The sequence below is a fragment of the Elephas maximus genome, chromosome 2 (assembly GCF_024166365.1).
Source record: "Elephas maximus indicus isolate mEleMax1 chromosome 2, mEleMax1 primary haplotype, whole genome shotgun sequence".
NCBI classification, from domain to species: Eukaryota; Metazoa; Chordata; class Mammalia; order Proboscidea; family Elephantidae; genus Elephas; species Elephas maximus.
The window spans coordinates 215,412,310-215,440,162 of record NC_064820.1 but is presented as its reverse complement, the minus strand read 5'-3'; the positions used below and the strand labels follow the sequence as shown (position 1 = coordinate 215,440,162).

At 54.1% G+C, this 27,853-nt stretch overlaps 1 protein-coding gene across 12 annotated transcripts in view; it reads left to right on the top strand.

Annotated features, from left to right (window-relative positions):
* MPRIP (myosin phosphatase Rho interacting protein) overlaps positions 1–27,853 on the top strand; it is a 211,661-nt gene that overhangs the window by 162,485 nt on the left and 21,323 nt on the right. For 9 of the 12 annotated variants that reach the window (XM_049874770.1, XM_049874771.1, XM_049874768.1 and 6 more), the window contains exons 9-16: positions 468–581; positions 2,409–2,465; positions 3,571–3,639; positions 7,092–7,181; positions 10,714–10,823; positions 14,741–15,329; positions 19,056–19,172; positions 22,115–25,951. In XM_049874770.1, coding sequence (XP_049730727.1) covers positions 468–581; positions 2,409–2,465; positions 3,571–3,639; positions 7,092–7,181; positions 10,714–10,823; positions 14,741–15,329; positions 19,056–19,172; positions 22,115–25,951 — 4,983 coding nt within the window. The remainder of the gene's footprint in view (positions 1–467; positions 582–2,408; positions 2,466–3,570; positions 3,640–7,091; positions 7,182–10,713; positions 10,824–14,740; positions 15,330–19,055; positions 19,173–22,114; positions 25,952–27,853) is intronic. The other 3 variants (XM_049874772.1, XM_049874773.1, XM_049874762.1) reach the window with 2 other exon arrangements.

The following is a 27,853-nucleotide window of genomic DNA, read 5'->3' as shown; positions in this document are numbered from 1 at the left end:
CACCCCAGCTTCTCTCTTCCTTGTGAGGGGCACCAGCATGCAGGTGACAGGTAGCCTCTGCCAGGCTCTGCGTCAGCTGCTCGAGTCCTTAAGTGTCCACTGCTGCAAATCAAGGTTGATCCCTCTGGGATGCTGAGAAGCTAGTGGCTGGGCGTGGTGGGGAGGGGCAGGGGAGTGACAATGATGAGCACATCTGAAGGGAAGGACTGCTCTGAAGACGAGGCATTTCAGCACCCTGTGGCATACGGTGGAGAGGCGCTGCCAGAGTCCAGGGCTCAGGTCCTCATGCCAGCCCTGCCACGGGCTTGCTCTATGTCACGGGACAGATCATTCTCTTCTCACCCTCTGGGCACTTTGTGGGGCCTCTTGCCTAGACACAAGCTGGTCAAGCTGCTGCGGGCCCCTAGCCTGGGACCAGATGTCCCCTGGGCTTGGGCTGCACTGACCAGCGCTGCTCTCTGCCACAGGACCTCACCGCTGAAGCCCCTACAGCCCCGCTCCTGGATGTGCCAGCTCCCCCCTTGTCTCCACACCGGAGAGCCAAGTCACTGGACAGGAGGCCCACGGAGCCCCCCGTGACGGTGAGCCCAGCCGGCGCCCACACACTGGGCCCTGGAGCCGTGTGCCTGCCTCCCTGCCCTCTGGCCCTATCTGTCTCTGTCCATGCTTCAAGCACCACTTCTCAGTGCACATAGCCTAGCCGGCACCCACACACCGGCCCTGGAGCCGTGCACCTGTCTCTCTGCCCTCTGGCCCTATCTGTCTCTGTCCATGCTTCAGGCACCACTTCTCCACACACCTAGCCCAGCCGCCAGCTCAGGAGACTCAGGAGCAGACCCTAGAGTGGCCAAACTGCTGTTCCCTCTTCTGAGCCTGGCATAGCCAGGGGGACCCATGGTGGTATCAGCTCTGCAGAAGTGTCCTGTGAAGAAGGCCACCTCGGCCACCTCAGGAGAATCCTGACCCCAAGCCAGGGCATCAGCAGGGAGCCTCTGCTGGATTCCATCCTTTGCCTTTGTGCTGTTTTGGAGGCAAGAGCCAGTTTGCACTGGGAGCTTTTGTGCCACCCCCTGGGCCTCCACCACAGGCAGGAAAGCAGGCCTTTGCTCCAGGTTTCACTTGTTCTGGATATGGTCTCCTTTTACGTCTTCCTCCACTACAGCTGTCTCAGCGGGTGTGTCAGGCAAAGCACGGTCAGTGAGAGCAGGGCAGGGTGGCAGAGGCGTGGGGCACAGCCCCACTTCCTCAGGGGTGAGCCTGTTCCCTCCACTTTGCCTTCAGCCGCCTAAGGAGACTGGGGCCCGTTGGGCACACTCCCCGCCTCCTCTCTGCTGCCTGCACAGTGATGCACCATGGGCCTCCGGCCAGCCCAGGGCCGGCGGCTCCCAGCTGCCAACAGGCTTTTACAGGGCCACAGAGGAGGGGCGGGAAGGCTTACTACCAGGAGGAAGTTTGGTTTTTTCCTTCAGTCTGGGCATTTGCTCAAGAGTTTGCAGCAGAGGGCTCCAGAACACTGTTGCTAGCTATTGTCCTCCCATTTCTTAACTATTCTAAGTGCCTCCCTGTCCTTGGAGCAAAATGATATCAAAGCCAGTTTCTGAGGAAGATGGCTCTAGAAAAAAGCAGAGAGTACCTGGGGCCAGAGGAAGGCTGGTCTGTGTCTCATGGGACACGAGGCCTTACAGAGGCTCCACATGGCAGACAAGGGCACCAGCCCCAACGGACATATGGGCAGAGCCAAGTGGGCGCAAGTGGGCCTGATGAGTTGTTCTCCTGTTTGGCTGCTCCTTGGGCTGGGCCTGCGCATCTGGGAGCAGAGAGAGGCACGCAGCACAGGGGAGGCAGGGAGGAGATAGCACACCACTGTCTGCTCTCTCCGTGCTGCTTCCTATAGGAAGGCGGAGACTAACATCCTGATGGGTCGGAGGCCCAGGTCTTGGCAGAACTGTGCCACTGCTTCCCGTGCGCCACACAGTCTCTGCCTTCAGCTTCAGCCTTCTGTCTTCTTGTGGCTTCTGTGAGAGAGCTTCTGATTCTCCCTTCACACATCTTTGCAGTGTTCCTCTTCACTGAAGCTGCTCAGTGATTCTTTCCCCCTGAGCCCCACTCTTGGCCTCCTGATATATCATACCCACAGCTCCAGCAGGCCTTAGCAAGGGCTTTCTTTGAGAACAGCTTCGGCCACTGCTGCCCACAGGGAGCCCACCTCTCCTCTTCACTGCACCGAGCCCACTCACACCTCCTCCCTCAAGACATGTGTATTGTGGGTACGTCCAGGTGGCCAAGGGCCCCTCCCAGGTGCCTCCCTCATCTGGACAGAAACATGTTCCCTCTTCTGTACTCTTTTGCCCACAACCTGAACACCATGGTGCTTTCCTCTGAATGGTTCTTTTTTCTCCCTTCCTCAGCCCGACCTGCTGAATTTCAAGAAAGGCTGGCTGACCAAGCAGTATGAGGACGGCCAGGTGAGTGGTGGAGCTGGGGTCACCCTGAGGGCATCTCCTCCCGGGCCAGCTCTCTGAGCCCGAGGCTCTGTCTGCCTGCCTCGGCATGTCACCTTCTCTCATGGACCAGGACAGTAACTGAGACTCGCCCCCCCTCCTCAGACAAATGGAGGTGCTCAGCCCCAGGCCCCTGTTTCTGCAGCAAGGGGGCTCTGAGAAGCACCAGGACAGAACCTCTGCTTCAGGCCATGGTGACATCCTTCAACCTTAGCCCCCTCACCTAGCAATCTGTCCTGAATGTTCTCAAGGGGCCCAGCTTCTCAGAGCAGGGAAGGCCTCTGGTTGTGGGGTTGGCTGTGTTTCTACACAGGCAGCAAAGTGAGCAGCCCCCTTAGGCTGCGAGACTCTTGTCTCAGAGAGAGCAGCTTCTCTGCAGTGGTACCATCAGGCCCCGGAGGAACAGGTATGATCTGTTCTTGCCATAAAACTCAAGAAGGAAGAGCCATCTGCAGGTGGACCTGCCAGCCCTGACTTTGACCCTGAGCTGCTCAGCCCCCCAGGAGCAGTGAAGAGGTGCCTGCTGGCCAGTACTCACAGGCCTGTAGAAACCCCTTCCTCCGCGCAGCCACTCCTGCTTCCTGGGCAACTGCAGACCTACTTTTTCCTCCATGTCACATCTCCTTGGCTGTGCCTGGAGAGCCATGTATCCCTCCTGGCCGCTCATAGTGAAGAGTTGGGGATCCAGCTGGGCTGTCTGCTCCTGCGGCTGTAGGCGGGCATCCGCCTCTGAGCGGCCAGGCCACTGTGGCTCACAGGTGCCACCACAGGTGCAGATACATTGCTCACTGTCCCCTGTCATTTCTGATGGGCCAGCCCACTGTCAACACCTCTGGAGTTTATTTTGAGGATCACTAAGCACTGCGTACCTGCGCATACCTGTGGGCTCGAGCACCATACAGAGAGGAATTGCAGCTTCGCTGGCACCCAGGGCATGAGTGCATGGCTGCCTGCCGTCTGCACAGCGTCCTCTGCGTGCTGTCGGCCGCGCGCAGGGGCCTTGGCTGTGGGCAGCCTTGGAGCAGGAAGGATGCTGCCTGGTAGTTGAGTCTTTTGTTCTCCCTTTTAGTGGAAGAAGCACTGGTTTGTCCTGGCAGATCAAAGTCTGAGGTACTACAGGGATTCAGTGGCTGAGGAGGTGAGTGTCCCGACATAGCCTGTATGTGAGGGCAGCTGAAGGGTCCAGGGGCAACAAGACTCCCATTGCCACTGCTCTCTCCCTCTCTGTCCATTGAAGGGTATCCGCGTTGCTGCCTTGGCTGTTCCATCCAGAGCTGGTGGGGAGTGAGCACAGCATGGCACATTTGGTGTCCTGTGATAGATCTGCTGGGTGCTTAGCTCACTCAAGGACTGTACTAGGCATGCTGTGAGTGTTCTGCTGAGTGCTGAGCCCACCCAAGGACCGCTCTAGGTGTGCTGTGAGTGTTCTGCTGAGTGCTGAGCCCACCCAAGGACCGCTCTAGGTGTGCTGTGAGTGCTCTGCTGAGTGCTCAGCCCACCCAAGGACCGCTCTAGGTGTGCTGTGAGTGCTCTGCTGAGTGCTCAGCCCACCCAAGGACCGCTCTAGGTGTGCTGTGAGTGCTCTGCTGAGTGCTCAGCCCACCCAAGGACCGCTCTAGGTGTGCTGTGAGTGCTCTGCTGAGTGCTCAGCCCACTCAAGGACCGCTCTAGGTGTGCTGTGAGTGCTCTGCTGAGTGCTCAGCGCACCCAAGGACCACTGTAAGTGTGCTGTGAGTGCTCAGCCCACTCTAGGACTGCCAGGACTACAGTAGATGTCCAGTGACTGCTGAGTCCTCAGCTCACTCCTGGACTGTGCTAGATATCCAGTGACTGCTAAGTGCTTAGCTCACTCCAGGACTGCGGTACATGTGCTATGCGTGCTCAGCTCACGCCAGGACTGCAGTAGATAACCAGTGACTGCTGAATGCTCGGTTCACTCTAGAACTGCTCTAGGTGTGCTATGAGTGCTCTCCTGAGTACTCAGCGTACTCCAGAACTGCGCTAGATGTCCAGTGACTGCTCTGCTGATTGCTCAGCTCACTCCAGAACTGTGTAAGATGTCCTGTGAGTGCTCTGCTGAGTGCTTAGGTCACTCTAGGACTGTGCTAGATGTCCTGTGACTGCTGAGTCCTCAGCTCACTCCAGGACTGCCAGAACTAAGCTAGATGTCCAGTGACTGCTGAGTGCTCAGCTCAGTCCACGACCGCACTAAGTGTGCTGTGAGTGCTCTGCTAAGTGCTCAGCACACTGCAGGACCACACTGTGTGTCCTGTGACTACTCTTCTGAGTGCTCAGCTCACTGCAGGGGCATGCTAGCTGTCCTGTGAGTGCTCTGCTGAGTACTTAGCTCACTGCAGGATCACACCAGGTGTCCTGTGAGTGCTCAGCTCACTGCAGGACTGTGCTAGGTGTGCTGTGAGTGCTCTGCTGAATGTTCAGCTCACTCCAGGACTGCACTAGGTGTCCTGTGTGTGCTCTCTCAGTCTAGGACTGCACCAGATATCCAGTAACTACTGAGCGCTCAGCTTATTCCAGGACTGCACTAGGTATCCAGTGACTGCTGAATGTTTAGCTCACTCCAGGATCGCTCTAGGTGTGCTGTGAGTGCTCTGCTGAGTGCTCAGCTCACTCCAGGACTGAACTAGGTGTCCTGTGAGTGCTCTGCTGAGTGTTCAGCTCACTCCAGGACCGTGCTGGGTGTCCTGTGAGTGCTCTGCGTGCATAGCTCACTCTAGGACTCTAGATGTCCAGTAACTGCTCTATTGAGTGTTCAGCTCACTCCAGGACTGTGCTAGTTATGCTGGGAATGCCCTGCTCACTCCAGAACCACACAAGGTATGCTGCGAGTGCTCTGCTGAGTGCTCAGCTCACTGCAGGACCACACTAGGTGTGCTGTGAGTGCTCTGCTGAGTGCTCACCTCACTGCAGGACCACACTAGGTGTGGTGTGAGTGCCCTGATGAGTGCTCAGCTCACTGCAGGACTGCAGTAGATGTCCTGTGTGTGCTCACCTCACTGCAGGACTGCGCTAGGTGTGCCGTGAGTGCTCAGCCCACTCCAGGACTGCACTAGGTGTGCTGTGAGTGCTGTGCTGAGTGCTCAGCTCATTGCAGGACCATGCTAGGTGTCCTGTGAATGCTCAGCTCACTCTAGGCTGAGAGGACCATCTTTATTTGAAAGAAAAACTGACAGGCTATGGTCATTCAAATTTGGATATTTGGCAGACATTTTCTTGAAATGAAACAAGGGACCTAGCCTGTTCCTTGAAGGAAAACATCTGAGTATTTGTTGCCAGTGATACAATTTTAGCTTTCAAGCAAAAATTACAGTTTGGAAAACTGATATTTGGCATCATGAGCTTACCAGCTTCCTTTTACATTACATAAAGACTCTTCCGACGTGATTTTTTGACATCGCGTAATGAAATGTATCAACATTTGGGAGATCTGCAGCATAACTCAGTGAATCAGTGTGTTCCCAGTGACTAGCACATAATGTTACAGAGTCACACATGGGTTAAAGACGCACTGCAGGGGCAGGTGGAGACAACAGGGTTTAATGTAACAGAGTAGAAAGTTCATGACTTCAGGTTCCACCTTGCAGTTAACGTTTAAGAAACTACCACTTGTCAAAGAAGACTAGCCATAATTATCTAAAAAGGCCATGAAAGTACTTGTTCCTTTTTCAACTACATCTGTGTGAGGGCCAGGCTTCTTCACACACTTCAGCTGAAACAGTGTATTGAACAGACCAAATGGGGCAGTAGACCTGAGAACCCAGCCATCTTCTCTAAGTCCGACATGAAAGAGACTTGCAAAAAATGTAAAACAGTGCCACTCTGCTTACTAGTTTTATTCATTTTGCCTTGGAAAATGATTATTTTTCATAAAAAATAAAATGGATTTAGTGTTATTCTTAAATGAAAAAATAATTGATTAACATTTTCCCATTTCAATTGCTAATATGATAGCTCTCACACCAGGTAGTCCCTGACTCACAACAGGGTTCCGTTCCAATGACTCCGTCATAAGTCAGTTCTGACATGAGTCAAATGCCTCATTTTTTTTCTTTTTTTTTTAGTTTTCATTATTATTGCCTTTTATTACCAATATCTTTATAAATCTGATCTGTATTTGTCTTTGAGGTTTGGAAACATTACAAACTTAGAGATATATCTTAGCATTGTATGTAATATGTTTTACTAACGATAAGCTGTACATAAAAAAGATGGTCCTAAGTGAGGTTCATCATAATTCGAATATATTGTAAGTCAAGGACTACCTGTAGATAAAAGCCACATAAACAGAATCTTTGGAGTCCTCACTAATTTTTAAGAATGTGAAGGGTTCCAACACCAGCATGTTTGAGAACTGGTGGCATGGACTGTCCCTGGCAGGATACACGGGGAGTGGCCATGTGGATGCCTCATGGGAGGGGCCTAGAGAGTGGGGAGAGGCAGTAGCAAAGGCCTCTTCTTACTCACACTTGTGAATGGATATACCTATGTGAAAAAGAAAGTTAGTGCAGGAGATAGCTATGGAAGTTGGCACACACAGGCACTGACTTAAGATGCTTGCGTTTTTCTCTGCAGGCGGCTGACCTGGATGGGGAAATTGACTTGGCTACGTGTTACAATGTCACTGAATATCCAGTCCAGAGAAACTACGGCTTTCAGATACACGTATGCACACGGGATGGGACTTGGAGGCAGACTTGGTGTGGAGGTGGGAAGACACGGGCTTGACTATTGGAGACAGCAGGGACATTTCTCCTGTGAGCCTGATGTCCTGGTTCTGGGGACACCCCTGGGCAAGCCAGCTTTCCTCCTCATGTTTCCCATTAGTGTTGACTCTTCTGTCCTGTGCCTTCTCTGTCCTGTGGCCCCAACCCCCACCCCAAGTCGTGATCAGAACCAAAAACTAGACACAGTGTCTTTCTTAAGGTTTAGAGGCTTTTAGTTGCTGAAGATTTTTTCTTTTTACTTTAATGTTGGCATTTAGGACAGTTGGACGGATGTGAGATAAGGGGAATCAGAATGAAAATGTTTATCAGTTATTTAAATCTTAGAGTACTAGGATTTTATTCACTTCTTCATTCATTCATTCGTTTACATGCTCACAGGTCTTTGTTGTTTTCCAAAATCTTGTGAGGGTCTCAGTGATGAGCAAGGCTTACTCAAAGAAGTAATCTGATTGGGCAAGTAAAGTGTGTCCTTATTGGCCTTTCATCAGCACTGGGGGTTGAGAGCCTTCAGAGCCTGTGACAGGTGGGGGTGGCTTGACTGAGACACTCCCGCAGGGCTCGGACTTGTCTTTCACCTGAGCCTGGAACCCTAGTGGGGCACCTTTCTTTTAGGTGCCTAGAAACCAGTGGCATCACTAGGGAGGTACAGGGGTGCAGACCACACCAGGTGACACTGTCAGAGGGAGTGCCACCAAAATGACTGTCTGTAAAATTCTCGTGCAGTGTTTCAGCAGAAATTTATTATTTTTTATTAAAATATCCCTGTAGTTAGTTATAACAACAGAAACATGTTTTGTAAGCCCAGCATACATGTACTGATATACCTACAAGGCTAAAACCCTATGCTAACTTACTTTTTGAATCCTCAGTCAGAGCGGATATATATAACGACTTCTAACGACCCTTCGAATCACGTGGTCTCGTCTGCATGCGCCACAGGCCTGCACTGTTGTTTTCCTTGCTGCCAGTGCTCTCACAGTCATTGATTTTGTCAGGTTTTCTGTTTTAGCTACAGTATTGTGGCAGCTGGTGTTTGTGAACCTGTATCAATAACCTTTTTGAGAATGAAGTAGTAATTAAAGGAACAGAAGGAGTGATACAGAGCAATTACAATTCACAAGTAACATTACTACAAAAACCAGTACTAAGGATTCTGTATCATCTGCTACAGGAGGAGGTCCGTGGCGGGGGTGCGGGGTGACACCAACCCTAGTGCTGCCACTGTCAGAAACTCCATCGTATTGCCGTGTGCAGAGTCAAACAGAAGCCCTGGGACTGGCTCATGGCAACCAGACTGAGAGGAAGCCAAGGCCCTGGACAGCAGCCAGTGTTAATGCTCATGAGGAACTCAGCTGCCAGCCCCCAGGCCCCCAGGCTCCTCCAGCAGGGCCTCTGCCAGGGACCATGGCGTAATCCAAAGTTTGCCTCCTTGCTTCTGTGGGGGGAGTAGACGTGCTAAGTGAGCTAGACCCTGGGCCGCCTCCCTGACTGCGTCACAGACACAGCAAGTGCCTGCTTGCTGGACTCCAGGCAGAGATCCTCACCCTTTCTTGAATGGCTGGTTTCCTTAGGTGGCCATATGGAGGACAAAAAGTGGACTGTCACCAGGGCAGCTCCCTGCCCTGAACTGGTTGCTGCTTAGTTGTTATGGGTCATTTTCTTGCAATGAGGCCACAGCTGAAACATGCAAATCCCATCACTTGCCTGAGACCACCCTGCACCCATCTCCAGCCTGCCCATGGCCCAGCTGCTTCCCCAGCCTCACTCCTGCTCCACTCCCGGGGTCCGGTCTCTCCTCCAGGTCTGTTTGAGGGCAGAGAGCTGAGGTGCTGAGCTAGGCATTGCGTGATCACCAGAGCCTGGAATGCTGAGTTGGGGGCTGGCTGATGTTCTGAGGTTATGAAAAGTGCTGGAATGTATCGGAGACATGAGGCAGCATGCCTTAGGAAGCTGCATCCAGCAGGGTATGCAGGCGGCTAGAAAGGAGGTGGAGGTCGAGGCAGGGGGCCGGTTAGGTGGGCTCAGGGGTGGGAAAGAGGAAGGAGGGGTGGCTGTGAGCGACCTGTGGAGGAGGAAGGTGTCAGCCACAGTGCTAACCGGGTGAGGGAGGGTGTAGTCAGGGAGAGGGTTCCTCACTGACAGAGGAGAGGAGGAGCTGGAGCTGGGAAAGCACTGGCTGGAGGTGAGAAGCGAGGTTTCGGGAGAGTGTGCACAGCACGAGGTCAGACTAGAAATGCCCACACTGGGAGGACGGAGTGTGCAGGAGGCCTAGGGCCACCAGAGCCATGTCCCCACCCTCTCTCACATGGGGAGCCCAAGCTTTGGAGAGAGTGTGGCAGCTCCTTCAGCACTCACTGGGGCTGCTGGTGGAGACACCGGGTAAGTGGGAGCAGCACCAGCCGGCTTGGTGTGCATACCAGACAGGCGAGCTCTCTTGTGTGTGTCCTGTCCCAAACTGTCTTCAGGACTCCTTCCCATCAGCTGATGCTTGCTGGCTTGGCTCGCAGGTCCCTTTTTGAGTAGCCCGAGCAGCTGAAACCGCAGCACTGAAGCCCTCATGGGTTAGAGGAGGCCGTTAGGTGCAAAGCCTTGAGAATGGTCCCTGGAATGCTGAGCTGGGAGTTGGCTGTTGTTCTAAGAGCCAGGGGCCACACCTTCCTCACTCTCATCCTCTCAGCTAGTGCCTACCAGCTTTTCACCTTCTTTTTTCTGCTCCCTTCTCTACCACTGACTGAGATGTCTCCCAAGTAGAGCTGAATGAGCCTATCTCCAACCAGATCTGTCTCCAGCCACACCCCCCATGCCCTGGGGATCTTTCCGTCCCCTCCCATGGCCTGTCACAGAGGCCTTTCATTCTGCCTCCTTTACTCCTTGTGAACCGCCCCTTCTGTTACTGCCGCCTCAGTGTGACAACCACAGCCCTGACTGCCCTGCCTGCCAAACCTTGTATTCTGCCTCTCTCTCTCCTTCATCACCCCACGCACTGGATGTGTGTGTTCAGGAACCTGCCATGTTGTTTGTTGCATGGTCATGCCCTCACGTTGTGTACCCTGCCTGGGATGGGCATCCACTTCATCCCTTTGTCAAGCCACAAGACCAGCCCCACACCGTTCTCTGTCGTGAGGCTTCCCTCACCACTGCCGATTGCACAGTTGTCTTACTGTGCCATGCCTGTGACCGTGCCCTCCCACTGTGAGCCCCAGAAAGGGAGGGCCACATCGTCTCTGGTCTGTTCTCAGCACAGCATCATGGGGAGCTCTCAGTTGATGTCTGGTGGATCCTACTGGAAAGGAGATCTGGGTGACCGTTGATGAGGGTGTGTACCCACCGTGTCCCTGCTGTCCACCCGATGTGCACGTGGAGCTCCTGGCAAGGCTGCCTTGCTTAGCCATGCCCCCTGCGGGACTGCCAGTGCCGGGGACAGTAGGCACGTTTTGGGGAGTCATTGATCACATCCATCTTTTGTGCAGACAAAGGAGGGTGAGTTTGCCCTCTCCGCCATGACGTCAGGGATCCGGCGGAACTGGATCCAGACCATTATGAAGCACGTCCATCCAACCACCGCTCCTGATGTGACGAGGTAAGCTGGTCCAGGGCCCCAGGGCTGGCCTTCCTCCTGCCTGTTGCCTCCTCGCTCCTCTCAGGAGCATTGGCCACTCCGGCTGGCCTGAGCTGCAGCTCTTTCTGGACTCGTCATTCAGAGACTTGAGCTCGGAGTCTTTTCCAGCCCAGCTATCTCCCTATCCCCTTCATCCCACCACCGGCTGGCCCTGCTCTGCTTCTTCTGGCTTCCTGGTCTTCTGCTTCCGGCTGGCATTCCCTTTCTTAGGCCCAGCCCACTCCACCATGCTACGAGTACTGGTGCTGGCGCCAGGGTATACTTGGGCACTGCGTGGGCCCTGGTTTGCTGGCTCTTGCTTGGGTCCAGTGGGTGGAGGGTGACCAGCAGACCTCTTTTCTCCTTTTTGCCTCACTCCTACATATATTTGATTTCTATGCAACCAGGAAAGACTTCTGTGAAACTCTGGGTGCTGAAGCCCAGATTGGAAAACTGTTCCCTCCTGTATTAACATTCTGTGGTTCGTGCATCTCACAATTGGCTGCATGCCTCCTCCCTCCTGCCCTAAGGTTAGAAACCTGCTTGTTTTCCTTTTAAAAGATAGAGGAAGAGATTCTCATATGTTGGGCTGTGCTGTGAAGGCTGGAACTCTGCTTTCCGGGCCTCAGGGCTGCAGCCCCTTTGTGTGTTTTGAGAACCTCTAACTTACATCATAATCTTTCAAGTGCATTTCTCACACTGAGGTTAAGGTTAAGCTGAGTGGCACCAGTGAGCCCAAGTCTGAGTGTGGCTGGTGCCTGCTGGTTTCCCTCGCCTTAGCCATTCTGGACCCTGCCACTCCTCTTTCTAACTCCAGACCACTTTGAATGGAAGTTAAGGAAAGGAAACGTGAATTTATTTCCTTCTTTTTAAATGTTATTGTGGTAAGATATATACCAAAACATTTGCCATTTTAACCATTTTTAGTAGAATTCAGTGACATTAATTACGTTCACCATGTTGCACAACCACCACTGCTATCCGTTTCCAAAAGCATTTTATCACCACAGGCAGAAACTCAATCCCCCTGCAGTAATAACTCTCCTTTGCCCCTCGCCCCAGCCCCTGGTAACACTAATAAACTTTGGACTCTCTGCGTTTGCCTGTTCTACACATTTAATTTACATGTGATCATAGAACATTTGTTCTTATGTGACTGACTTATTTCACTCAGCGTAATGTTTTCAAGGTGTGTCCGTGTCATAGCATGCGTCAGAATTTCATTTCTCTTTATGGCTGAGTAATACTCCATTGTATTTTGTTCACCCGTTCATCTGTTGACGGACACTTGGGTTGTTTCCACCTTTTTGGCTATTGTGAATAATGCTACAGTGAATGTTGGTATACAGTGTATCTGTTTGAGTCCCTGTTTTCAAGTCTTTTGGGTATATATCCAGGAGTGGGATTGGTGAGTCACATGGTAATTCTGTGTTTAACTTTTTGAGGGTGTTAATTCTTTTCTTTAATCCTTCTCTCCTGTTTTATTGGCATCATTTGTTCATTCTTCCATAGAGTACTCAGTGGTTCCTGAGTCAGTAAGACCAGGAGATTGTGGCAAGGGACAAGCCCCCCGTTTTTGATCTCTCAGGGTTCCTGTTAGAGGACTGACTCATCCATTAGTGGGCTCCTTCTCTGCGCACAGTGAGGCAGGAAGGGTGCAGCCATGAGCAGGCTTGGTGTTCCATGGCTTTCTCCAAGTCAGGCACAGAGGCAGAAGCTTTACCAGCCGGACACCCTTTTCTGAGCACCATCAAGGTGCCCCTGTACCAAAGCAAGAGTGGGCATTGGGCTTCTCTGTCAAGGCTGTTGGGAACAGAAGCCTGCAGGGTGGGCTCTGAATACACAAGGGCTGTACAATCTCACGAGGGGCCTGAAGTCTCCCCGGCACAGTGCTTGCTCCCTGGTGGGGTAGGGTCTGTGTAATGGATCTAGGGTCCTGGCTGCAGGACGCTGGCTCTTGAGACCATCAGCTCTGGAATGTCACGGCACAGGGGCCTCTATGGCCTCAGAATGCTGTGTACACACGAGCTCAGAGAGGGGACAGGGCCCCACACTTTCTCTCTCCTGTTTGCCCAGCCCTGGGCAGGTGCCAAGGTCACAGTGATGAACAAGACGTGACTCCCACCGCAAGCAGGCCAGACACTATACAAAGGTTGATTCAGTAGTTACCTTTCTGGCTAGAATTTACTGCTTAATCTAGTGTGTCCTAGATTGAGTACTGTGTGCACCTCGCCCCATTTGTTCTCAGCCTTTGTCCTTGTTCTTTGTGGGCTTTTACTATTTGAGGAAAACAGGAACTCTCTACTGCTGCAAAGCCCAATCCCAGGAAGCTGTTACAAACAGAAAAGTGTCAAAATGCGCAGGCGCTTGACCCACGCGGTTGGCCTTGTTCTGCGCCTCACTCACCCTTGCCGTCTTGGGCTGAGGAGGTTGCTGCCTGCTTTCTGCCTTTGGGGCTGGAGGCGCCTCAAGGAGTAGGCTTGCCCTCCATGGAGAGCAGAGGCCCTCATTCCTAGGCCATTGTTCAGTCAGCACTGGCAGAAGGCGACTTCTGCCAGAGGGGAGGACCGTGTACATACATCCTAACGCTCTGTACAGCTGTCAGCTGTTCGCCTCTGGTTCATGGTGGGCTATGCTTAGATCCTTGTTATTCAGATATAAGTGTAGCTCTGCTGGAGGCTTGCAGACCTAGGAGCCTCAAAGCACTTTGATCTGCTTTAGCACGCTGCCAGGACTGGACCTTAAACAGAGCCTCTTTCTTTGGGCCCACCCCTAGGCCTTCCCTCTCCCCAGGTGGCTTCTAAGTCTCCTCTGGGGGTTCCGACAAGACAGAGACCACACTTCTAAGCCCAGTGCTGGCTGGGGTCTCCTGGAGCTTTTTCACAGGTCCTGGAGTCCCCTGCCTCAAATCTGCACCTAGTCTCCTTGCCAAATTGCCAGTAAACTGATGCAGCTGCCCCACTTCTGCTCAGGCTGGGCCCTCTTCAGGGATCCACGCTTTTGAGCAAGTTAGACAAAGGCAACTCCATCTCTGACCCCACTGTGGCAGGCAAGCAGAACCCAGCCTGAGGTGTCTCACCTGGTATCTTAAGTCATCTCCAGCCCTCCTTCCCTCATCTCCCTAGTGCTCTTGGGTGCCAGGTTCTACCAAGTTGCCTTCTAAAGCTCTGGCTCCACTTGTGTCCCCTCAGCCACTGTATGGAGGGGCCTGTGGGGTCACCTGGGCCATCTCACTCACCCATAAATGGCCTTAAGCCATCCCTTCTGACCCATCTTCGTGCCAGCAGCCAGAGTGGTTTTGGAATCTTAGATTTGATCATCCTGCTTCCCTGCCTGATACCCCCCCACCCACCCACCTGTGAGAAAAGTCCTCATCTTGGTCCGTTCTAGGGAAGTAGCAGTTTTCTCTTCATTCTGCCACCACAGCCCAGTACAGGACACCACGGAGGCAACTGGCCTCTCCAGGAGTATGAGTGGCAGCCATGCCTGGTGCGGCCTTTGGGGCACTGCACCATGGTCTGAGCAGGGGCGGCCAGGCTGGTAATTTCCCCAAGGGCCCGCTGGCGTCTCTATGGAGCTCCATCTCCTCTCTCTCCACGCTGGGCGGTAGGGCCGTTGTGACACTCTGGTCACAGCATCCACCGGGACCCCCCAGGTTGGAGCTCTCTGGACTGTCTGTGGGTTCTCCTGTCCCTTCAACCTCCCAACTCAGAACCAGATTTGAATTCTCTCCAAGGAAGTGGCAACTGGGCAGAAGGGTAGAAAAGGCACATGCGAGCTGGACACTTGCTCTGCAGGCTCTGGACAGCCCCGATGCATCTATCTGCATCTTTGTACAGTGCAGGGTAGTTGTTACTAAGAGCTGGTTAACAGGTGCTGTGCCCTCCTTGTTCTACCAGCTCGTTGCCAGAGGAGAAGAGCAAGAGCAGCTCCCCTGAGACCTGCCCCAGGCCGAGTGAGAAGCAGGAGAGCGACACGGGGGAGCCAGACCCTGACCAGAGACGAAGCCGTGCTCGGGAGCGGAGGCGCGAGGGGCGCTCCAAGACCTTTGACTGGGCCGAGTTCCGCCCCATCCAGCAAGCCCTCGCCCAGGAGAGGGCCAGTGCTACGGGGCCCTGCGATGCCCGGGAGCCGGGGTGTCCTGAGGCGGACCCAGGGGAGCTGGAACGGGAGCGCACCAGGCGCCGGGAGGAGCGCCGCCGACGCTTCGGAGCACTCGACACTGTGGATGGGCCGGGGGGCACGGATGATGCCATCTTGCGGATGGAGGTTGACCGGAGCCCGGGACTGCCCGTGACCCCAGACCTTAAGACACAGAGTGTCCATGTAGAGATTGAGCAGCGCTGGCATCAGGTGGAAACCACCCCTCTGCGGGAAGAGAAGCAAGTGCCCATCTCCCCACTGCACCTGGCCTCCTCTGAGGACGGGAGCGACCGGCTCCCCGCACAGGAGCTGACGTCTCTGCTGGAAAAGGAGGTAACAGCAAGGGTGGGTACGTGCCTGGAGGGTGGTGGGCACCCTGCACTCTGTCACCTTCACTGACGATGTGGGCAGCCACAGTGCCAGGGAGGAGGATACGCAGACAGCTGGAGAGACAGATACCTGAGCGAGTCCTCACAGTGCCATGTGAGGTCTCATCAGGAGGGGTGCAAGATGGGACGGGACTCTGCTGATCCTAGAGCCAGCAAAGGCTAGTGGGGTGCTGGGCCCAGGGGGTACAGCACCCAGTACCTGGTCACAGGGTGGAAGCAGAGCAGTGACATGATCAGATCCAAGTTTGGGCTGCTTGAGGCAGCATGGATGGAACTGGCTGGTGCTGGCAGAGAGCCAGGATGCTTTGGGCTGGGCCTGGTGGCCTGAATGAGGGGTTGGGGTTGGGACAATGGCAGGATCCTAGATGTTTAGGGTGTGTAACAGAAGGCGTGGCCACGGGTGAAGGCAGTCAGTGGAGATAGCCCTACTGGGCGTGGTAGCTAGGTGGGTGATTTTCCACCAACCTGGTGAAGAATGGGTGGGGTGCCTCTAGCAGCTAGTCTGGGACCCGCTTAAATCCACCTTTTATCATATGGCTCCTGAGGCTAACTTCTTTTGGGCCCCCTTTAGGGCATCATGATACGGGATGCATAGCAGCCCCTACATCTGCAACATACTAAATTCTTGCATAAAAATGTATCTAGAAATCAAATCCACCAAACGTGAACCGTGGATGACTATGTCTTCAGGGGGAGTTCCATCGCCAGGGACCTGCACATTGTCAGTGCCCTACAGTTGTGAGGCACAGTCATCAGAGACGTGCTTCAGATGCACTCTTTTACACAACTAGCTAACTAAGGTCAAAGATTTGCCACTTTGCGTAATAACGTATTTAGTGCTTCTGTTCTACATCCTAGTTGGTTGTGTAGTGCCTGGGGTTTTAAAAGCTTGCAAACGGCCATCTAAGACATGGCAGTTGTTCTCTTCACCTGGAGCAACAGGAGGAGGAGAGTCAGGAATAGGAGGAGGATATGGAATGTGTGGCTAACTGCCTCCGTGAAGAAGTACCCCGTTTGCCATGAGACCAGAAGAACTGGTTGGTGCCCAGCTACCGTTACTGAACATTTTGATCAAAGATTCTATAGAATCCTGATCAAAAGGGAGAAAATGCAGAACAGAATATCTAATTCTCACAAACTCCAGACTTTCTGGAGCCATGGGGGCTGGATAACCCCAGAAACCGTTGCCCTGAGATAATCTTTAAACTTTAAACTAAAATATCCCCTGAAGTCTTCTTAAAACCAGTAGTTTAAGTAAACTGCTAAAAAAAAAAAAATGCCTGCCTTGACAGGAGGGGACAGGAAAGCTGGTAATAGGGAACCCAAGGTCGAGAAGATAAACTGTTGAGATGTTGTAGGGTTGTTAACCAATATCATAAAACAGTGTGTACTGTTTAATGAGAAACTAGTTTGTTCTGTAAGCTGTCATTGAAAGTACAATTAAAAAAATAAAATGTCCGCCTTAAGTATCATGCTCTTTTAAAAAAAAATTATATGAAATCAAGGTAACAACAGCAACTCAAAAGATTAGATAGGAACCTTGGGGCAGTGAGTTTCCGTTAGTGGGGGAAGAACAACGCAGAAAGGAGGCTGAGGATGGTGGCACAACTCAATCATTGTCACTGAATCGTACACATAGGAGTGGTTGAATTGGTGTATGTTTTGCTGTGTGTATTCTCAACAACATGAAAGAGAAAAAAGGCTTGCCACTTTGGTATGCCTAGCACTTCCTGTCTTTTTCCTGTTTCATTACATGTAGGAGGCCTACACTTAACACTAGCATCAACACTCCCATTTTATTAAATGTATGAAGCGTACACTTAGCGCTAGCATCAACACTCCAGTTTTTCTGTTTTCTACTCCGGTTAAGGAAACCCTGGTGGCACAGTGGTTAAGAACTATGGCTGCTAACCAAAAGGTCGGCAGTTCAGATCCACCAGGCACTACTTGGAAACCCTATAGGGCAGTTCTACCCTGTACGTTAGGGTCGCTATGAGTCGGAATTGATTCGGCAGCAATGAGGTTTTGGACTCCGGTTAATAAAATAATGAAGGCAAAACACAGGGAAACAACAGCTCTGGCCCACATCACTCTGCTGCTGTTGGTATGGGCCGTGCCAGCCAGCCAGGTGCCAGGGCCAGGTTGTGATTTTTTCAGGCTGTCAAGTAGTGTTACTGAACCCTGGTGGTACAGTGATTAAGTGCTCAGCTGCTAACCAAAAGGTCAGCAGTTTGAACCCACCAGCCGCTCCAGGGAAGAAAGATGTGGCAATCTGCTTCCATAAAGATTACAGCCTTAGAAACCCTGTGGGGCTGTTCTACTCTGTCCTGTAGGGTCAGTTTGAATCAGAATCGACTCAATGGCAATGAGTTTGGTTTAGTGATGTAATGAAGGAACCTTGGTGGCACAGTGGTTAAGTGCTTGGCTGTTAACTGTAAGGTTGACAGTTCGAACCCACCAGCTGCTCCAGGGAAGAAAGATGTGGCAGTCTGTTTCTGTAAAGATTATAGCCTTGAAAACCCTTTGGGCAGTTCTACTCTGTCCTCCAGGGACTTTGGGACTCGATGGCAGCAGGTTTGGTTTTCCTGTTTTGAGTAGTGCCAGGTCTTCCGTGTTTACCAATCAAGGGCTACCATCCCTTTTACAACAATCCCGCGGTCCCTCCCCAGCCCTCCCCACTGAGCAGTTACCAGCTCCTGATTGCCTCGGTGCCCCCCACCACACTAAGCCCCAGGAAGGGGAGGATGGATGAGAGCAGGAATTCAAAACCGTCCAAAGCAGGAAGAGGGTGAAGTAGCCCACCCATGCATTGGGCTCACACCCCAAGTGAGGGAGCTGCCAGAGCCCCTTTGCAGACAGAACCTTATATGGGACTTTTCTCCTCCTAGTGTTGTGCAAAGCTGGCACTTCCCCACAGAGGTGTACCCTTTCCCCAGAGAGGGGCAGACCTATGTGGGGCTCTCCCAAGAGGACTTTTTTTTAGGATTTGTGTGTGTGTGTGTGGTAAAAATATACACAACAAAACATTCGCCAATTCAACAATTTCTGCATGTATAAATCAGTGACATTGATTACATTCTTCATGTGGTACAACCACTCTTGCTGTCCTTGTCCAAATTATTCCACCGCTAGTCACAGAAACCCAATACGCCCCAAGCAAAAACTGCTCCTTTCCTCCTCCCTACCACCTCAGGTAACCACTAATAAACTTTGGTTTCTGCATATTTGCTCATTTCACGTAAGTGAGATCATATAATATTTGTCCTTTTGCAACTGACTTATTTTGTTCAGCATGTTTTCAAGGTTCATCCAAGCTGTGGCATGTATTAGGACTTCATTTCTCTTTACGTCTGAGTAGTATCCCGTTGTATGTTTATACCACATTGTGTTTTTCCGTTCATGCTCCAGAAGACCTTTTTCACGGTGGGAGGCTCCACGTTAGAGACACAAGCAGGTGTGGGAATTATATGGGAGCCCGGGACTGCCCTTGCCCCCTCCACAGTGTAACACACACACCGGTGTGATAGGGGCTTGAGTTGTTGAAGTCCAGGTCAGCAGATCTGCTGAAACGTGGAGATTCCAAATGTCTCTGGCTGTGTGGGAGACCGCACGCCTTTTGCTATGCTTCTGCCTTGGTTATGATTGTGATTTTGTTTTAAAATGTGTGTCTTTTTGCCAACAGTTGGAACAGAGCCAGAAAGAGGCCTCCGAACTCCTGGAGCAGAACCGGCTCCTCCAGGACCAGCTGCGAGTGGCGCTGGGCCGGGAGCAGAGTGCTCGGGAGGGCTACGTGCTGCAGGTAGGGCCTGGCAGCTGCTTGGTACACTGGGGCTTCGATATGGGCACCCACACCTGGCAGGGTAGGAATGTGCAAAACCTGGCTGAGTGGCACCGTGTCCCCTCGCCTCCTCAAGAGGGGCTCCATGTGGTGGGGGGTCTTCTGTGTGTTCTCTCCTCCTGGCCTGACACTGGGGGCTCTGCCCAAACCTCTCCACCAAAGGCCTTTATGAACAGATGATTCTAGTACTCTGTCTGGCCCTCAGAGTGCCCGGTACAGATTTGTTATCAGCACCCGTCTCGGACATCACTGCTGGTTATTTTCACAACGGCAGTGCTGGGCCTGTTCACAGATAGGAGCCAACACTTGAGAGCGTAGCAGGCCAAGAGCCTTGCTTAGGGCCAAGCACAGTATTGGCAAAGCTGGAGTCAGAGCCTTCCCCCAACACCCTGGCCGCACCACACCTCAGCCAGGCCCCGCCTTTCACTTTCTGGCCAGGCAAAGTTTCAGAGGATGTGTGGCATGGCACCCCCAGCCTGAGCAGACTAGACAAGCCTAGAGGGAAGCTCAAGGGGGGCACACTTCACCCAGCCATGCCAAGTGCCTGGTCTGTAGGACCCAGGGCCTGCAGGGGTGTCCTTGGGCAGCAGAAGTACCCGGGAGCTGCATCATGCTCTGAACAGGGGGAGTCTAGGACAAAGATAGGAGGGTCCCCCCAGCGGGGGAGGAGCTGGCCTGTGGGCTCTGCTGCAGGGTGCCAGTGGGGCACCCAGCCGGTGCCAGGACAAGAAGCACAGCCCCCCACTTCCTCTGCCTTTCAAAGGAGCCCTCTGGGTCACAGCAGCCACCTGAGGGCCAGGCTGTTGAGACTTTGTGGTACCAACAGTGACTGGGGAGCTTTCCTGAGACCGAGACAGAGCAGTGTGTCGACTGGCCACAACAGCTCAGGGCCGGCAGCTAGTCATCCCATGGTTGGCCGGGCCAGCCCTCAGACGCATCCCCAGATAACACAGCCGGCAGCCCTAGCCCACCTGTCTAGTAATGCTTCCAGCAGCCAGACCCACAGAGAAGCAGAGTGAGGTGGGGCTGCCTGGGGCTCCCCGAGGCAGGAGGTGCCCAGTGCAGGGGCCTGTGGTGCTGCCTCTCCGATGTGCTCCAAGCACTGCACGTGCTTGCAATAGCACGAACAAAGCTCATGCTGTGCCAGTTGTTCTCACGAAGGGGAGAGGGTGTGAGAAATAGAGAAAGGATCAGAGATAGGTGCTGGGGACATGCACGCCCTCCCCCACAGGCCAGCCTCCTGGCCTGTGTCCACCCAGGCCTAACAGCCAGGACTTTACAGCCCTAAGAGACTCAGTACCTGTGATGAGCTTACTGGGCAATGTTTGTAGAACCATAGGTACCCATCCTCCTCAGCTTGAGGGCTATTGGTGGACCAGGTGGCTCTCAGCCACTCTCTGTGTCTGAGTCGACCCTTTTGCCTCTCTCCGTTCTTTCCTTTTTGTTGCATTTTCCCTTTGCCTTCGGTTTGTTCTCCCATTTGATTATGGCCCTGGGCCCTTCTCTCTCCAGCCACCTTTGGCCTAATTGTTGCCATGCCTAGTCCATACTCTATGGCCCCAGCACTGGTGAGGGTGGGCAACCTTCTCTTACCCGCCTGATTCTGGAAGCTTTCCAGGTCATTCCTGCCAACCCTCCAGGTGTGGAGAGCACCTCCTTAAGCCTCTGCCAGGCCCTCACCCCACATGCATCCCCTCCTGCCAAGAGGCAGAGACCTAGCACAGACGTTGCACATTGCTAGCCTGAGGGTCTGCAGGGGCCAAGAGCCTGAGCCCACGTTGAAGCCCTGCGGCAGCCCAGGGAAGCTGGTCTCCATCCCTGCCCAGGAAGCTGAACGCCTGGCTGGGTGTAACCACCCTCTGAGCTCTGGGAATGCTTGTGGTCAAAAGACAGATGCGAATGCGGCTTTGTTTCGTGTGGAAGGGCCAGGAGGAGGCCTGCGCGCAGGGTGGGTGCTGTAGTGGCCTGTGCTGGGGGGTGGCATGCACGGTTGGGACATGGAGCATAGAGTGGAACTGACTGTAACTGAGTGTCACATCTGTGGCTCCCCTCCCGGCACCGCCGCCACACGGCAGGCCAGGTTCTTAGGCTGGGCTGTTCCCCTCATCCTTCTCCATGTTTCTGTTTTTCACCCCTAAATTATATTAGTTCTGTCCATTCTGCATGCCTTTCAGTTTGGGGAGTTTTATTTCATTTGTTTTTTGTTTCGTTTTGTTTTTTGCATGCTTTACTTTCTTATTTTGAGTTCCACAAAGGTTTGTTTGTTTTGTTGATTATTATATTTTACTCCATGGTTCCTGGCCCCCCCTCCCCCCCATTTGTCTTCTTACAGGTAGAGATTAAATTTTCCTGTTAACTGTAGGATTGGATACACTTCCAAAGGGAAATGTTTCGGGTGTTACAACAGTGACATCTCCCGGCAGTCACCTTCCTTCCTTCTCCTCCAGTCGTGGAAGGAAGTGGCCTCACGCACCCAACACCCTGCACTTCTTGAGGACTGGTTGTCTAGAACTGTGTGCTTTTGTTTTGCAAAACAAACAAACAAACGCAGGTTCTCTGCTCCTCCCTTGTGTCCTCCTACCCACCGCCCCGTGTCCTCGGTCTTCGTTTTGCTTATCCGTGTGCTCCATCATTCAATTCTGTTTGGTTTATTTCTCCTAGAAGCTACTCAGTTAGAGCTGTTTTGATGTTATTGTCCATGTTTTCTGTTTACCTGAAAGCAGCTACTTTAAAAAAAAAATTAAGATGATTTGTTGGATTATTTAATGGAAAAAAAAATATGCAAAGGAGAGAAGGCAAACCCACCCCAGGAGCTTTTCCGTGGTGATCCTGGCCAGAGGTGTGACACTCAGATCCGGGAGGCCAGAGTGTTACTAACCTAGTGTCTAATCGGTTTTTTTAAGACTGAAGTGGCCGCCTCCCCGCCCGGCGCCTGGCAGAGGCTCCATAAAGTCAACCAAGATCTCCAAAGCGAGCTGGAAGCCCAGTGCCAGCGCCAGGAGCTGGTCAATCAGCAGATTCAGGCCCTGAAGCGGAGCTATGGGGAGGCCAAGGACGCTATCCGACACCATGAGGCCGAGGCCCAGAGCCTCCAGGCAAGGCTGAGCAACGCCGCTGCCGAACTGGCCATCAAGGAGCAGGCGCTGGCTAAGCTCAAGAGTGACCTGAAGCTGGAGAAGGACAAGGTTCGCGAGCAGCTGGAGGAATGGCAGCACAGCGAGGCCGTGTTGAGCGGGCAGCTCAAAGCCAGCGAGCAGAAGCTCAAGAGTGCGGAAGCCCTGCTGCTGGAGAAAATGCAGGAGCTGCGGGACCTGGAGACACAGCAGGCACTGCAGAGGGACCGGCAGAGGGAGGTGCAGCGGCTGCAGGAGCGTGTCGCCGACCTCAGTCAGCAGCTCGGCGCCAGTGAGCAGGCCCAGAGACTGATGGAGGAGAAGCTGCAGAAGAACTACGAGCTGCTACTGGAGAGCTGCGAGAAGGAGAAGCAGGTGTTGCTGAAGAGCCTGAAGGAGGTAGAGGACAAGGCCAGCGCCTATGAGGACGAGCTGCGGAACCGCGAGCAGCAGGTGGAGGTGCTGCAGAAGGAGAAGCTGAGTGCCAAGTTCGAGGGGAGTGAGCATGTGCACCAGCTGGAGGAGCAGCTAGAAAAGAAGGAAGCCAGCATCCAGGAGCTCTCCGAGCATGTCCAGGGCCTCCGAGACGAGTGCGACCTCCTTAGGCAGCGCTTCCAAGAGCTGGTCGCCCGGGTCACTGTGTCTGACGGGGACGTTGCTGCACTGCAGGCACAGTTGAGGGGAAGGGAATCCGACTACCAGAGCCTGGAACGCTCCTTCGGGGAGGTGTCCGGGCAGCTCCAGTGCATGCACGCACTGCTGCATGAGAGGGAGGAGGAGCTGGGGCGCATCAAGGACCTGCACGAGAGAGTCGTGGAAAAGAAAGAGCAGGACCTCAGTGAGGCCTTGGTGAAGATGGTGGCCTTGGGGAGCAGCTTAGAGGAGACTGAAATAAAGCTTCAGGCAAAGGAGGAGATGCTCAGGAAGCTAGCAGATGAGCCTTCAAAGGAGTCAGAAGAGCCTCATACCACCCTGGGGACAGACAGTGGCGGTATTATGCATGTGGGCCAGCAACTCCAGGCCACAGGGGTGCCTCTGGGCATCCCACACATAGGGCCTAAGGGCAAGGACCCGGGGACTGACCTGGGGGAAGACAATGGGGTAAGCAGCCCTGGTGGGGAAGACAGTACTGTGCCCCTGAGGTCACCGGAAGCACCTGATGATGAAGGGCACCTGGAGAGCATGACAAGGCCTGACCCGGGGATACCAGGTGTTAAAAGGCAAAAAATCCGGTTCTCCACGATCCAGTGCCAAAAATACATCCACCTCGATGGGTCGGAGAAGGCCTGGACGAGCAGCGCGTCCTCTGATACCAGCCAGGACCGCTCACTCTCAGAGGAAAGTATGTCGTCAGAGCCTGCCCCCGGCCCACTCCCCGGGCCCAGCGACACAGACACCTACCTCTCCATCATACACTCCCTGGAAACCAAGCTGTATATCACAGAGGAGAAGCTCAAGGATGTGACCCTGCGGCTGGAGAGCCAGCGCGGCCGAGACCAGGAGGCCCTGGTGGCACTGCACCACCAGTGGGCGGGCACTGAGGCACAGCTCCGTGAGCAGCTCCGGGCCAGCCTCACCCAGGCCAGCGCACTAGCCTCTCAGCTGGAGCTGGAGAGACAAGGCAGGGCAGCATTCACAGAGAGCCACGCTGGGGAGCTCGGGGACTTCCAGGTGAAAAACAGCCAGGCCCTTACCTGCTTAGAAAAATGCCTCGAGCAGCTAAGGTCCCTGCCACGGATGGGCCCAGAAGAGGAGCACGCCGCCCCTGCGGCCTGTCTGGCCAGCATGGAGGGCATATTAGCTGAGGCCATCCAGGTCCTGCAGCTCGTGCCAGCTCCCACAGATAACACAGCCCCTGCTCTGCATGAGGACGGGAGCTGCCTGCAAGGAAGGAGACCCCCTGCTCAGCAGCCTGAGCTGACCGAGCAGGAACAGTTGAAGCGCCTCTCAGATCAGATAGCTTTGGAAGCCTCATTGATCAGTCAGATCGCAGATTCTTTACGAAATACAACATCTGACATCTCTTGTATCCTCCAAGAGATTTCCCAGGTGGGAGGCTTGCCCCTGGAGTCTGAAAATGCCACAGCTTGCCCTGGGCCTTTGGCAGATTCCCTGGCGAAGAAGCTGCTGGTGGATGGGGAATTCTGGAGCCAGGTTGAGTTACTGAGCCAGCACCTGGTGACACTAGGAGGCGAGGCAGTAGATGCCACTGATGGGGGGTGGCTGGGTCTGGCACCTGCCCTGGCCCCTACCGTGGCAGACGCGACACTGGTCAGGGCCGAGCTGAGTTTTGTCACACAGTCGGTGAGGGAGTCGTTCCACCACCGGCTAAGCACTGTCCAGGACAATCTGTGCAGCACCAGGGCGGCCCTGCAGCGGCTTAGGTGCACACTGAGCCAGATCCTGGAGGCCTACCACACTCCGGATTTTGACAGAGTGATGCAGCAGGCTTCGGGGGCCCTCGGGCTTCAAGCAGGTGTTGAAGAAGGTGTCCTGCAGTCCTGGGACTTGAGTCTCGTGGGGGAAGTGCCGCGTCAGGACCCCAGCAGCGCCTTAGAGCCCTTTCAGCTATCGGGTCGGCGCTCCAGCACCCTCGTTGCCGTGCAGGAGGAACTTGCCCAGCAGCTGAAAGCCAAGGCCCGCACCCTGGGGGAGATAGCCACAGCTCTTGCCTGCCTTCCTCCTGCAGAGTCCATAAGCAGCTGTCAGAAGCTTCTCCAGGCCTCCCAGACTCTTTCCTATAGCAGTTGTTTGGGAGGTCTTGGTCAGTATTCTTCACTGTTAGTTCAAGATGCTATCATTCAGGCTCAGGTGTGCTATGCAGCCTGCAGGATTAGGCTGGAGTATGAAAAGGAGCTCCAGTTGTACAAGGACTCGTGGCAGAGCAGGGACGCCCCCTGCCAGCGCCACGTGCAAGCTCTCGGGGCCCTGCGGGAGGAGTATGAAGACCTTCTCCGGAAGCAGAAGAGCGAGTACCTGGAAGTGATTGCCATCATCGAAAGAGAAAACGCAGAACTCATGGCCAGGGTGACAGAGCTGGGCCATCAGCAGGGCTGTCTGGAGGCGGTGGAGAGCAGGCATAGTGCAACCGTGCGCACCCTGCAGGGGCGGCACAGGGAGGAGCTGCTGGGCGTGGTGGAGCAGCTGGGCCAGGCGGAGCGTACGCTGCAGGCCGAGCACAGCCGCGTCCTCAGCCAGCTGGACACCTCCGCGAGAGACCGGCAGGACCTGGAGCAGCACCATGTGGAGCAGATGCAGACCCTCGAGGACAGGTTCCAGCTTAAGATAAAGGAGCTGCAGGGTATTCATGCAGAGGAGCTGCGGACACTGCAGGAGCACTGTTCCCAGAACCTGCAGCGCCTGAAGGAAACCCTCAGCCACTGCCAGCAGCAGCGCCCTGGAGCCCTGCCGGCCCCCGGCCCCCCAAGCGGCCTGCCCCCACCCTCCCCCAGCTGGCCAGCCAGTCAGGCCAAGGGGGTAGCCGAGTCCGCAGCCAGGCTGCACGAGCGCATCCAAGAGCTGGAAGCGCAGACGGATGCCATGCGGGAGGAGCTAGAGCACAAGGACCTGGAGGGTGGTGCGGCCACGCTGCGCAAGAAGTACCAGAGAGACTTGGAGAATCTGAAGGTCATAAACAACATCCTTCACTTACACAGCCCTGGGCAGGAAAGGTCTTTCCCTCCAATGGTGCGGGGCTCCTTCCTGCCAGGGGTTCCATGTGTCTTGCTCCAAGGCGGAGCTGGGCAGGGCTCCTTGGTTCTAGTCACTGTACAAACAGAACCTTCTTGAAGTTCTGTTTGCTCTCTCTGTTACCCACTGGCCCCAGTGCGAGCTCTGAGCCAAACTGGGCCAATGGCCCGGCCTCCTGTTATCACATCACCCAAAGGAAAGGCGAGGTAGCAGGAAGGATAACCAGTTGCTGATGTGAAGACAGATTAATCTTCCCCACCTCCCATTTGCAGGTGCCTTCTGTTTAGAGCACCTTTCTGCCCTTTTCCGAGGCAGAGCTGGGCCCTCAGAGCAGCCTCTATGCTCCCTGTCCAAGCCTCCTGCCATTTGGGACCAGAGCACAACCAAATCCAAGGCATAGGTCCAAAGGGAGCCCTCAAGCTCACAGGGGAAGAGCCAGTGAGGGACCAGGGAGACATGACCAGAGGCTCCCTCAGAGGTGCTTTCCAGACTCTTCTAACTGTCCTGAGAGCAGTCACTCTCCTGTCCCAGCTCCCTGAGGAGCCTGGATTCATGAGCATTCTATCTGAGAAGGGCTTCTCTACCTAGCACAGCTTCCAGTTGCCCACACTTGCCATTTCAGAAGCTGGGGAAAATGCCCTTTCCCAGTGATTGCTTCCCTTAACACTCAGCATCACTAGGCATGCAGGGATGGCCCTCCTGGGCCTCTCAGGAGGTTGGGCCGTGTGGAGTGTCCAGTCCTTTCGCCACCCCACTGACCCCAGAGACCCTTGTGTTGCTCAGAGCCATCTTCCTGAGCAGGCACCCTGACTGTCCTGGCACTGTCCTCATGAGGTCCCTCCATATCTCAGACTCCACAATATGCTGTGGCGCCCACAAATGTTCCCTCCCTCTACTGGCTCCATATAGCCAGCGCCAGGCTCCTCCTCGGGAGCTCTTCAGTGACACGGTGCCTTACCCAGCACGGACACCCGCGGGTTTTGGTTAGAGGCTAATGCCATTTCCCCAGGTGCTTGCCTCAGCAAGATCCTGATTCATAGATGGTTTCTCTGCTGCTGCTGCCAACCCCAGCACTGACAGCCACTGTTTGGCAGACAGCTGAGGCTGTTTCCCAACTGCATACACCTCCATCTCTGGGAGAAAGGCTTAGTATTTACCCCATGTGATGACACAACCTGTTTAACCAAAGATAGGCAGGTGCAATCATCAAGAGCAGGGGCCGTTGGGATGGAGAAGCTACGTCTTGTTCTTCCCCCAAGCCTGTCATGAGGCAGATTCTGAGGCATGGGGTGATCCCTGTGGCACTAAGTGTAAGTGAAAGTAGCGTCAGATTAAGTTGACGCACACCCTGACAGCACAGACCTCTGCGGGGACCAGACCTAACAGTCAGCACGGGCCTCTGTGGTCACACGACCTGACAGCACAGACCTTTTGTGATTACCCGACCTGACAGCAACAGACCTCTGTGGTGACCCGACTGGACAGTCAGCACAGGCCTCTGTGGAGACCCAACCTGACAGCACAGGCCTCTGTGGTCACCCGACCTGATGGTCAGCGCAGGCTTCTGCAGTGACCTGACCTGACAGCACAAGCCTCTGTGGTCACCCGACCTGAAGGCACAGGCCTCTGCGGTCACCTGACCTGACAGCACAGGCTTCTGCAGTGACGTGAACTGACAGTCAGCACGGGCCTCTGTGGTGACCCCACCTGACAGCACAGACCTCTGTGGAGACCCGACCTGATAGGACAGGCCTCTGTGGTGACCCAACCTGACAGCACAGGCCTGTGTGGTGACCTGACCTGACAGCACAGGCCTGTGTGGTGACCTGACCTGACAGC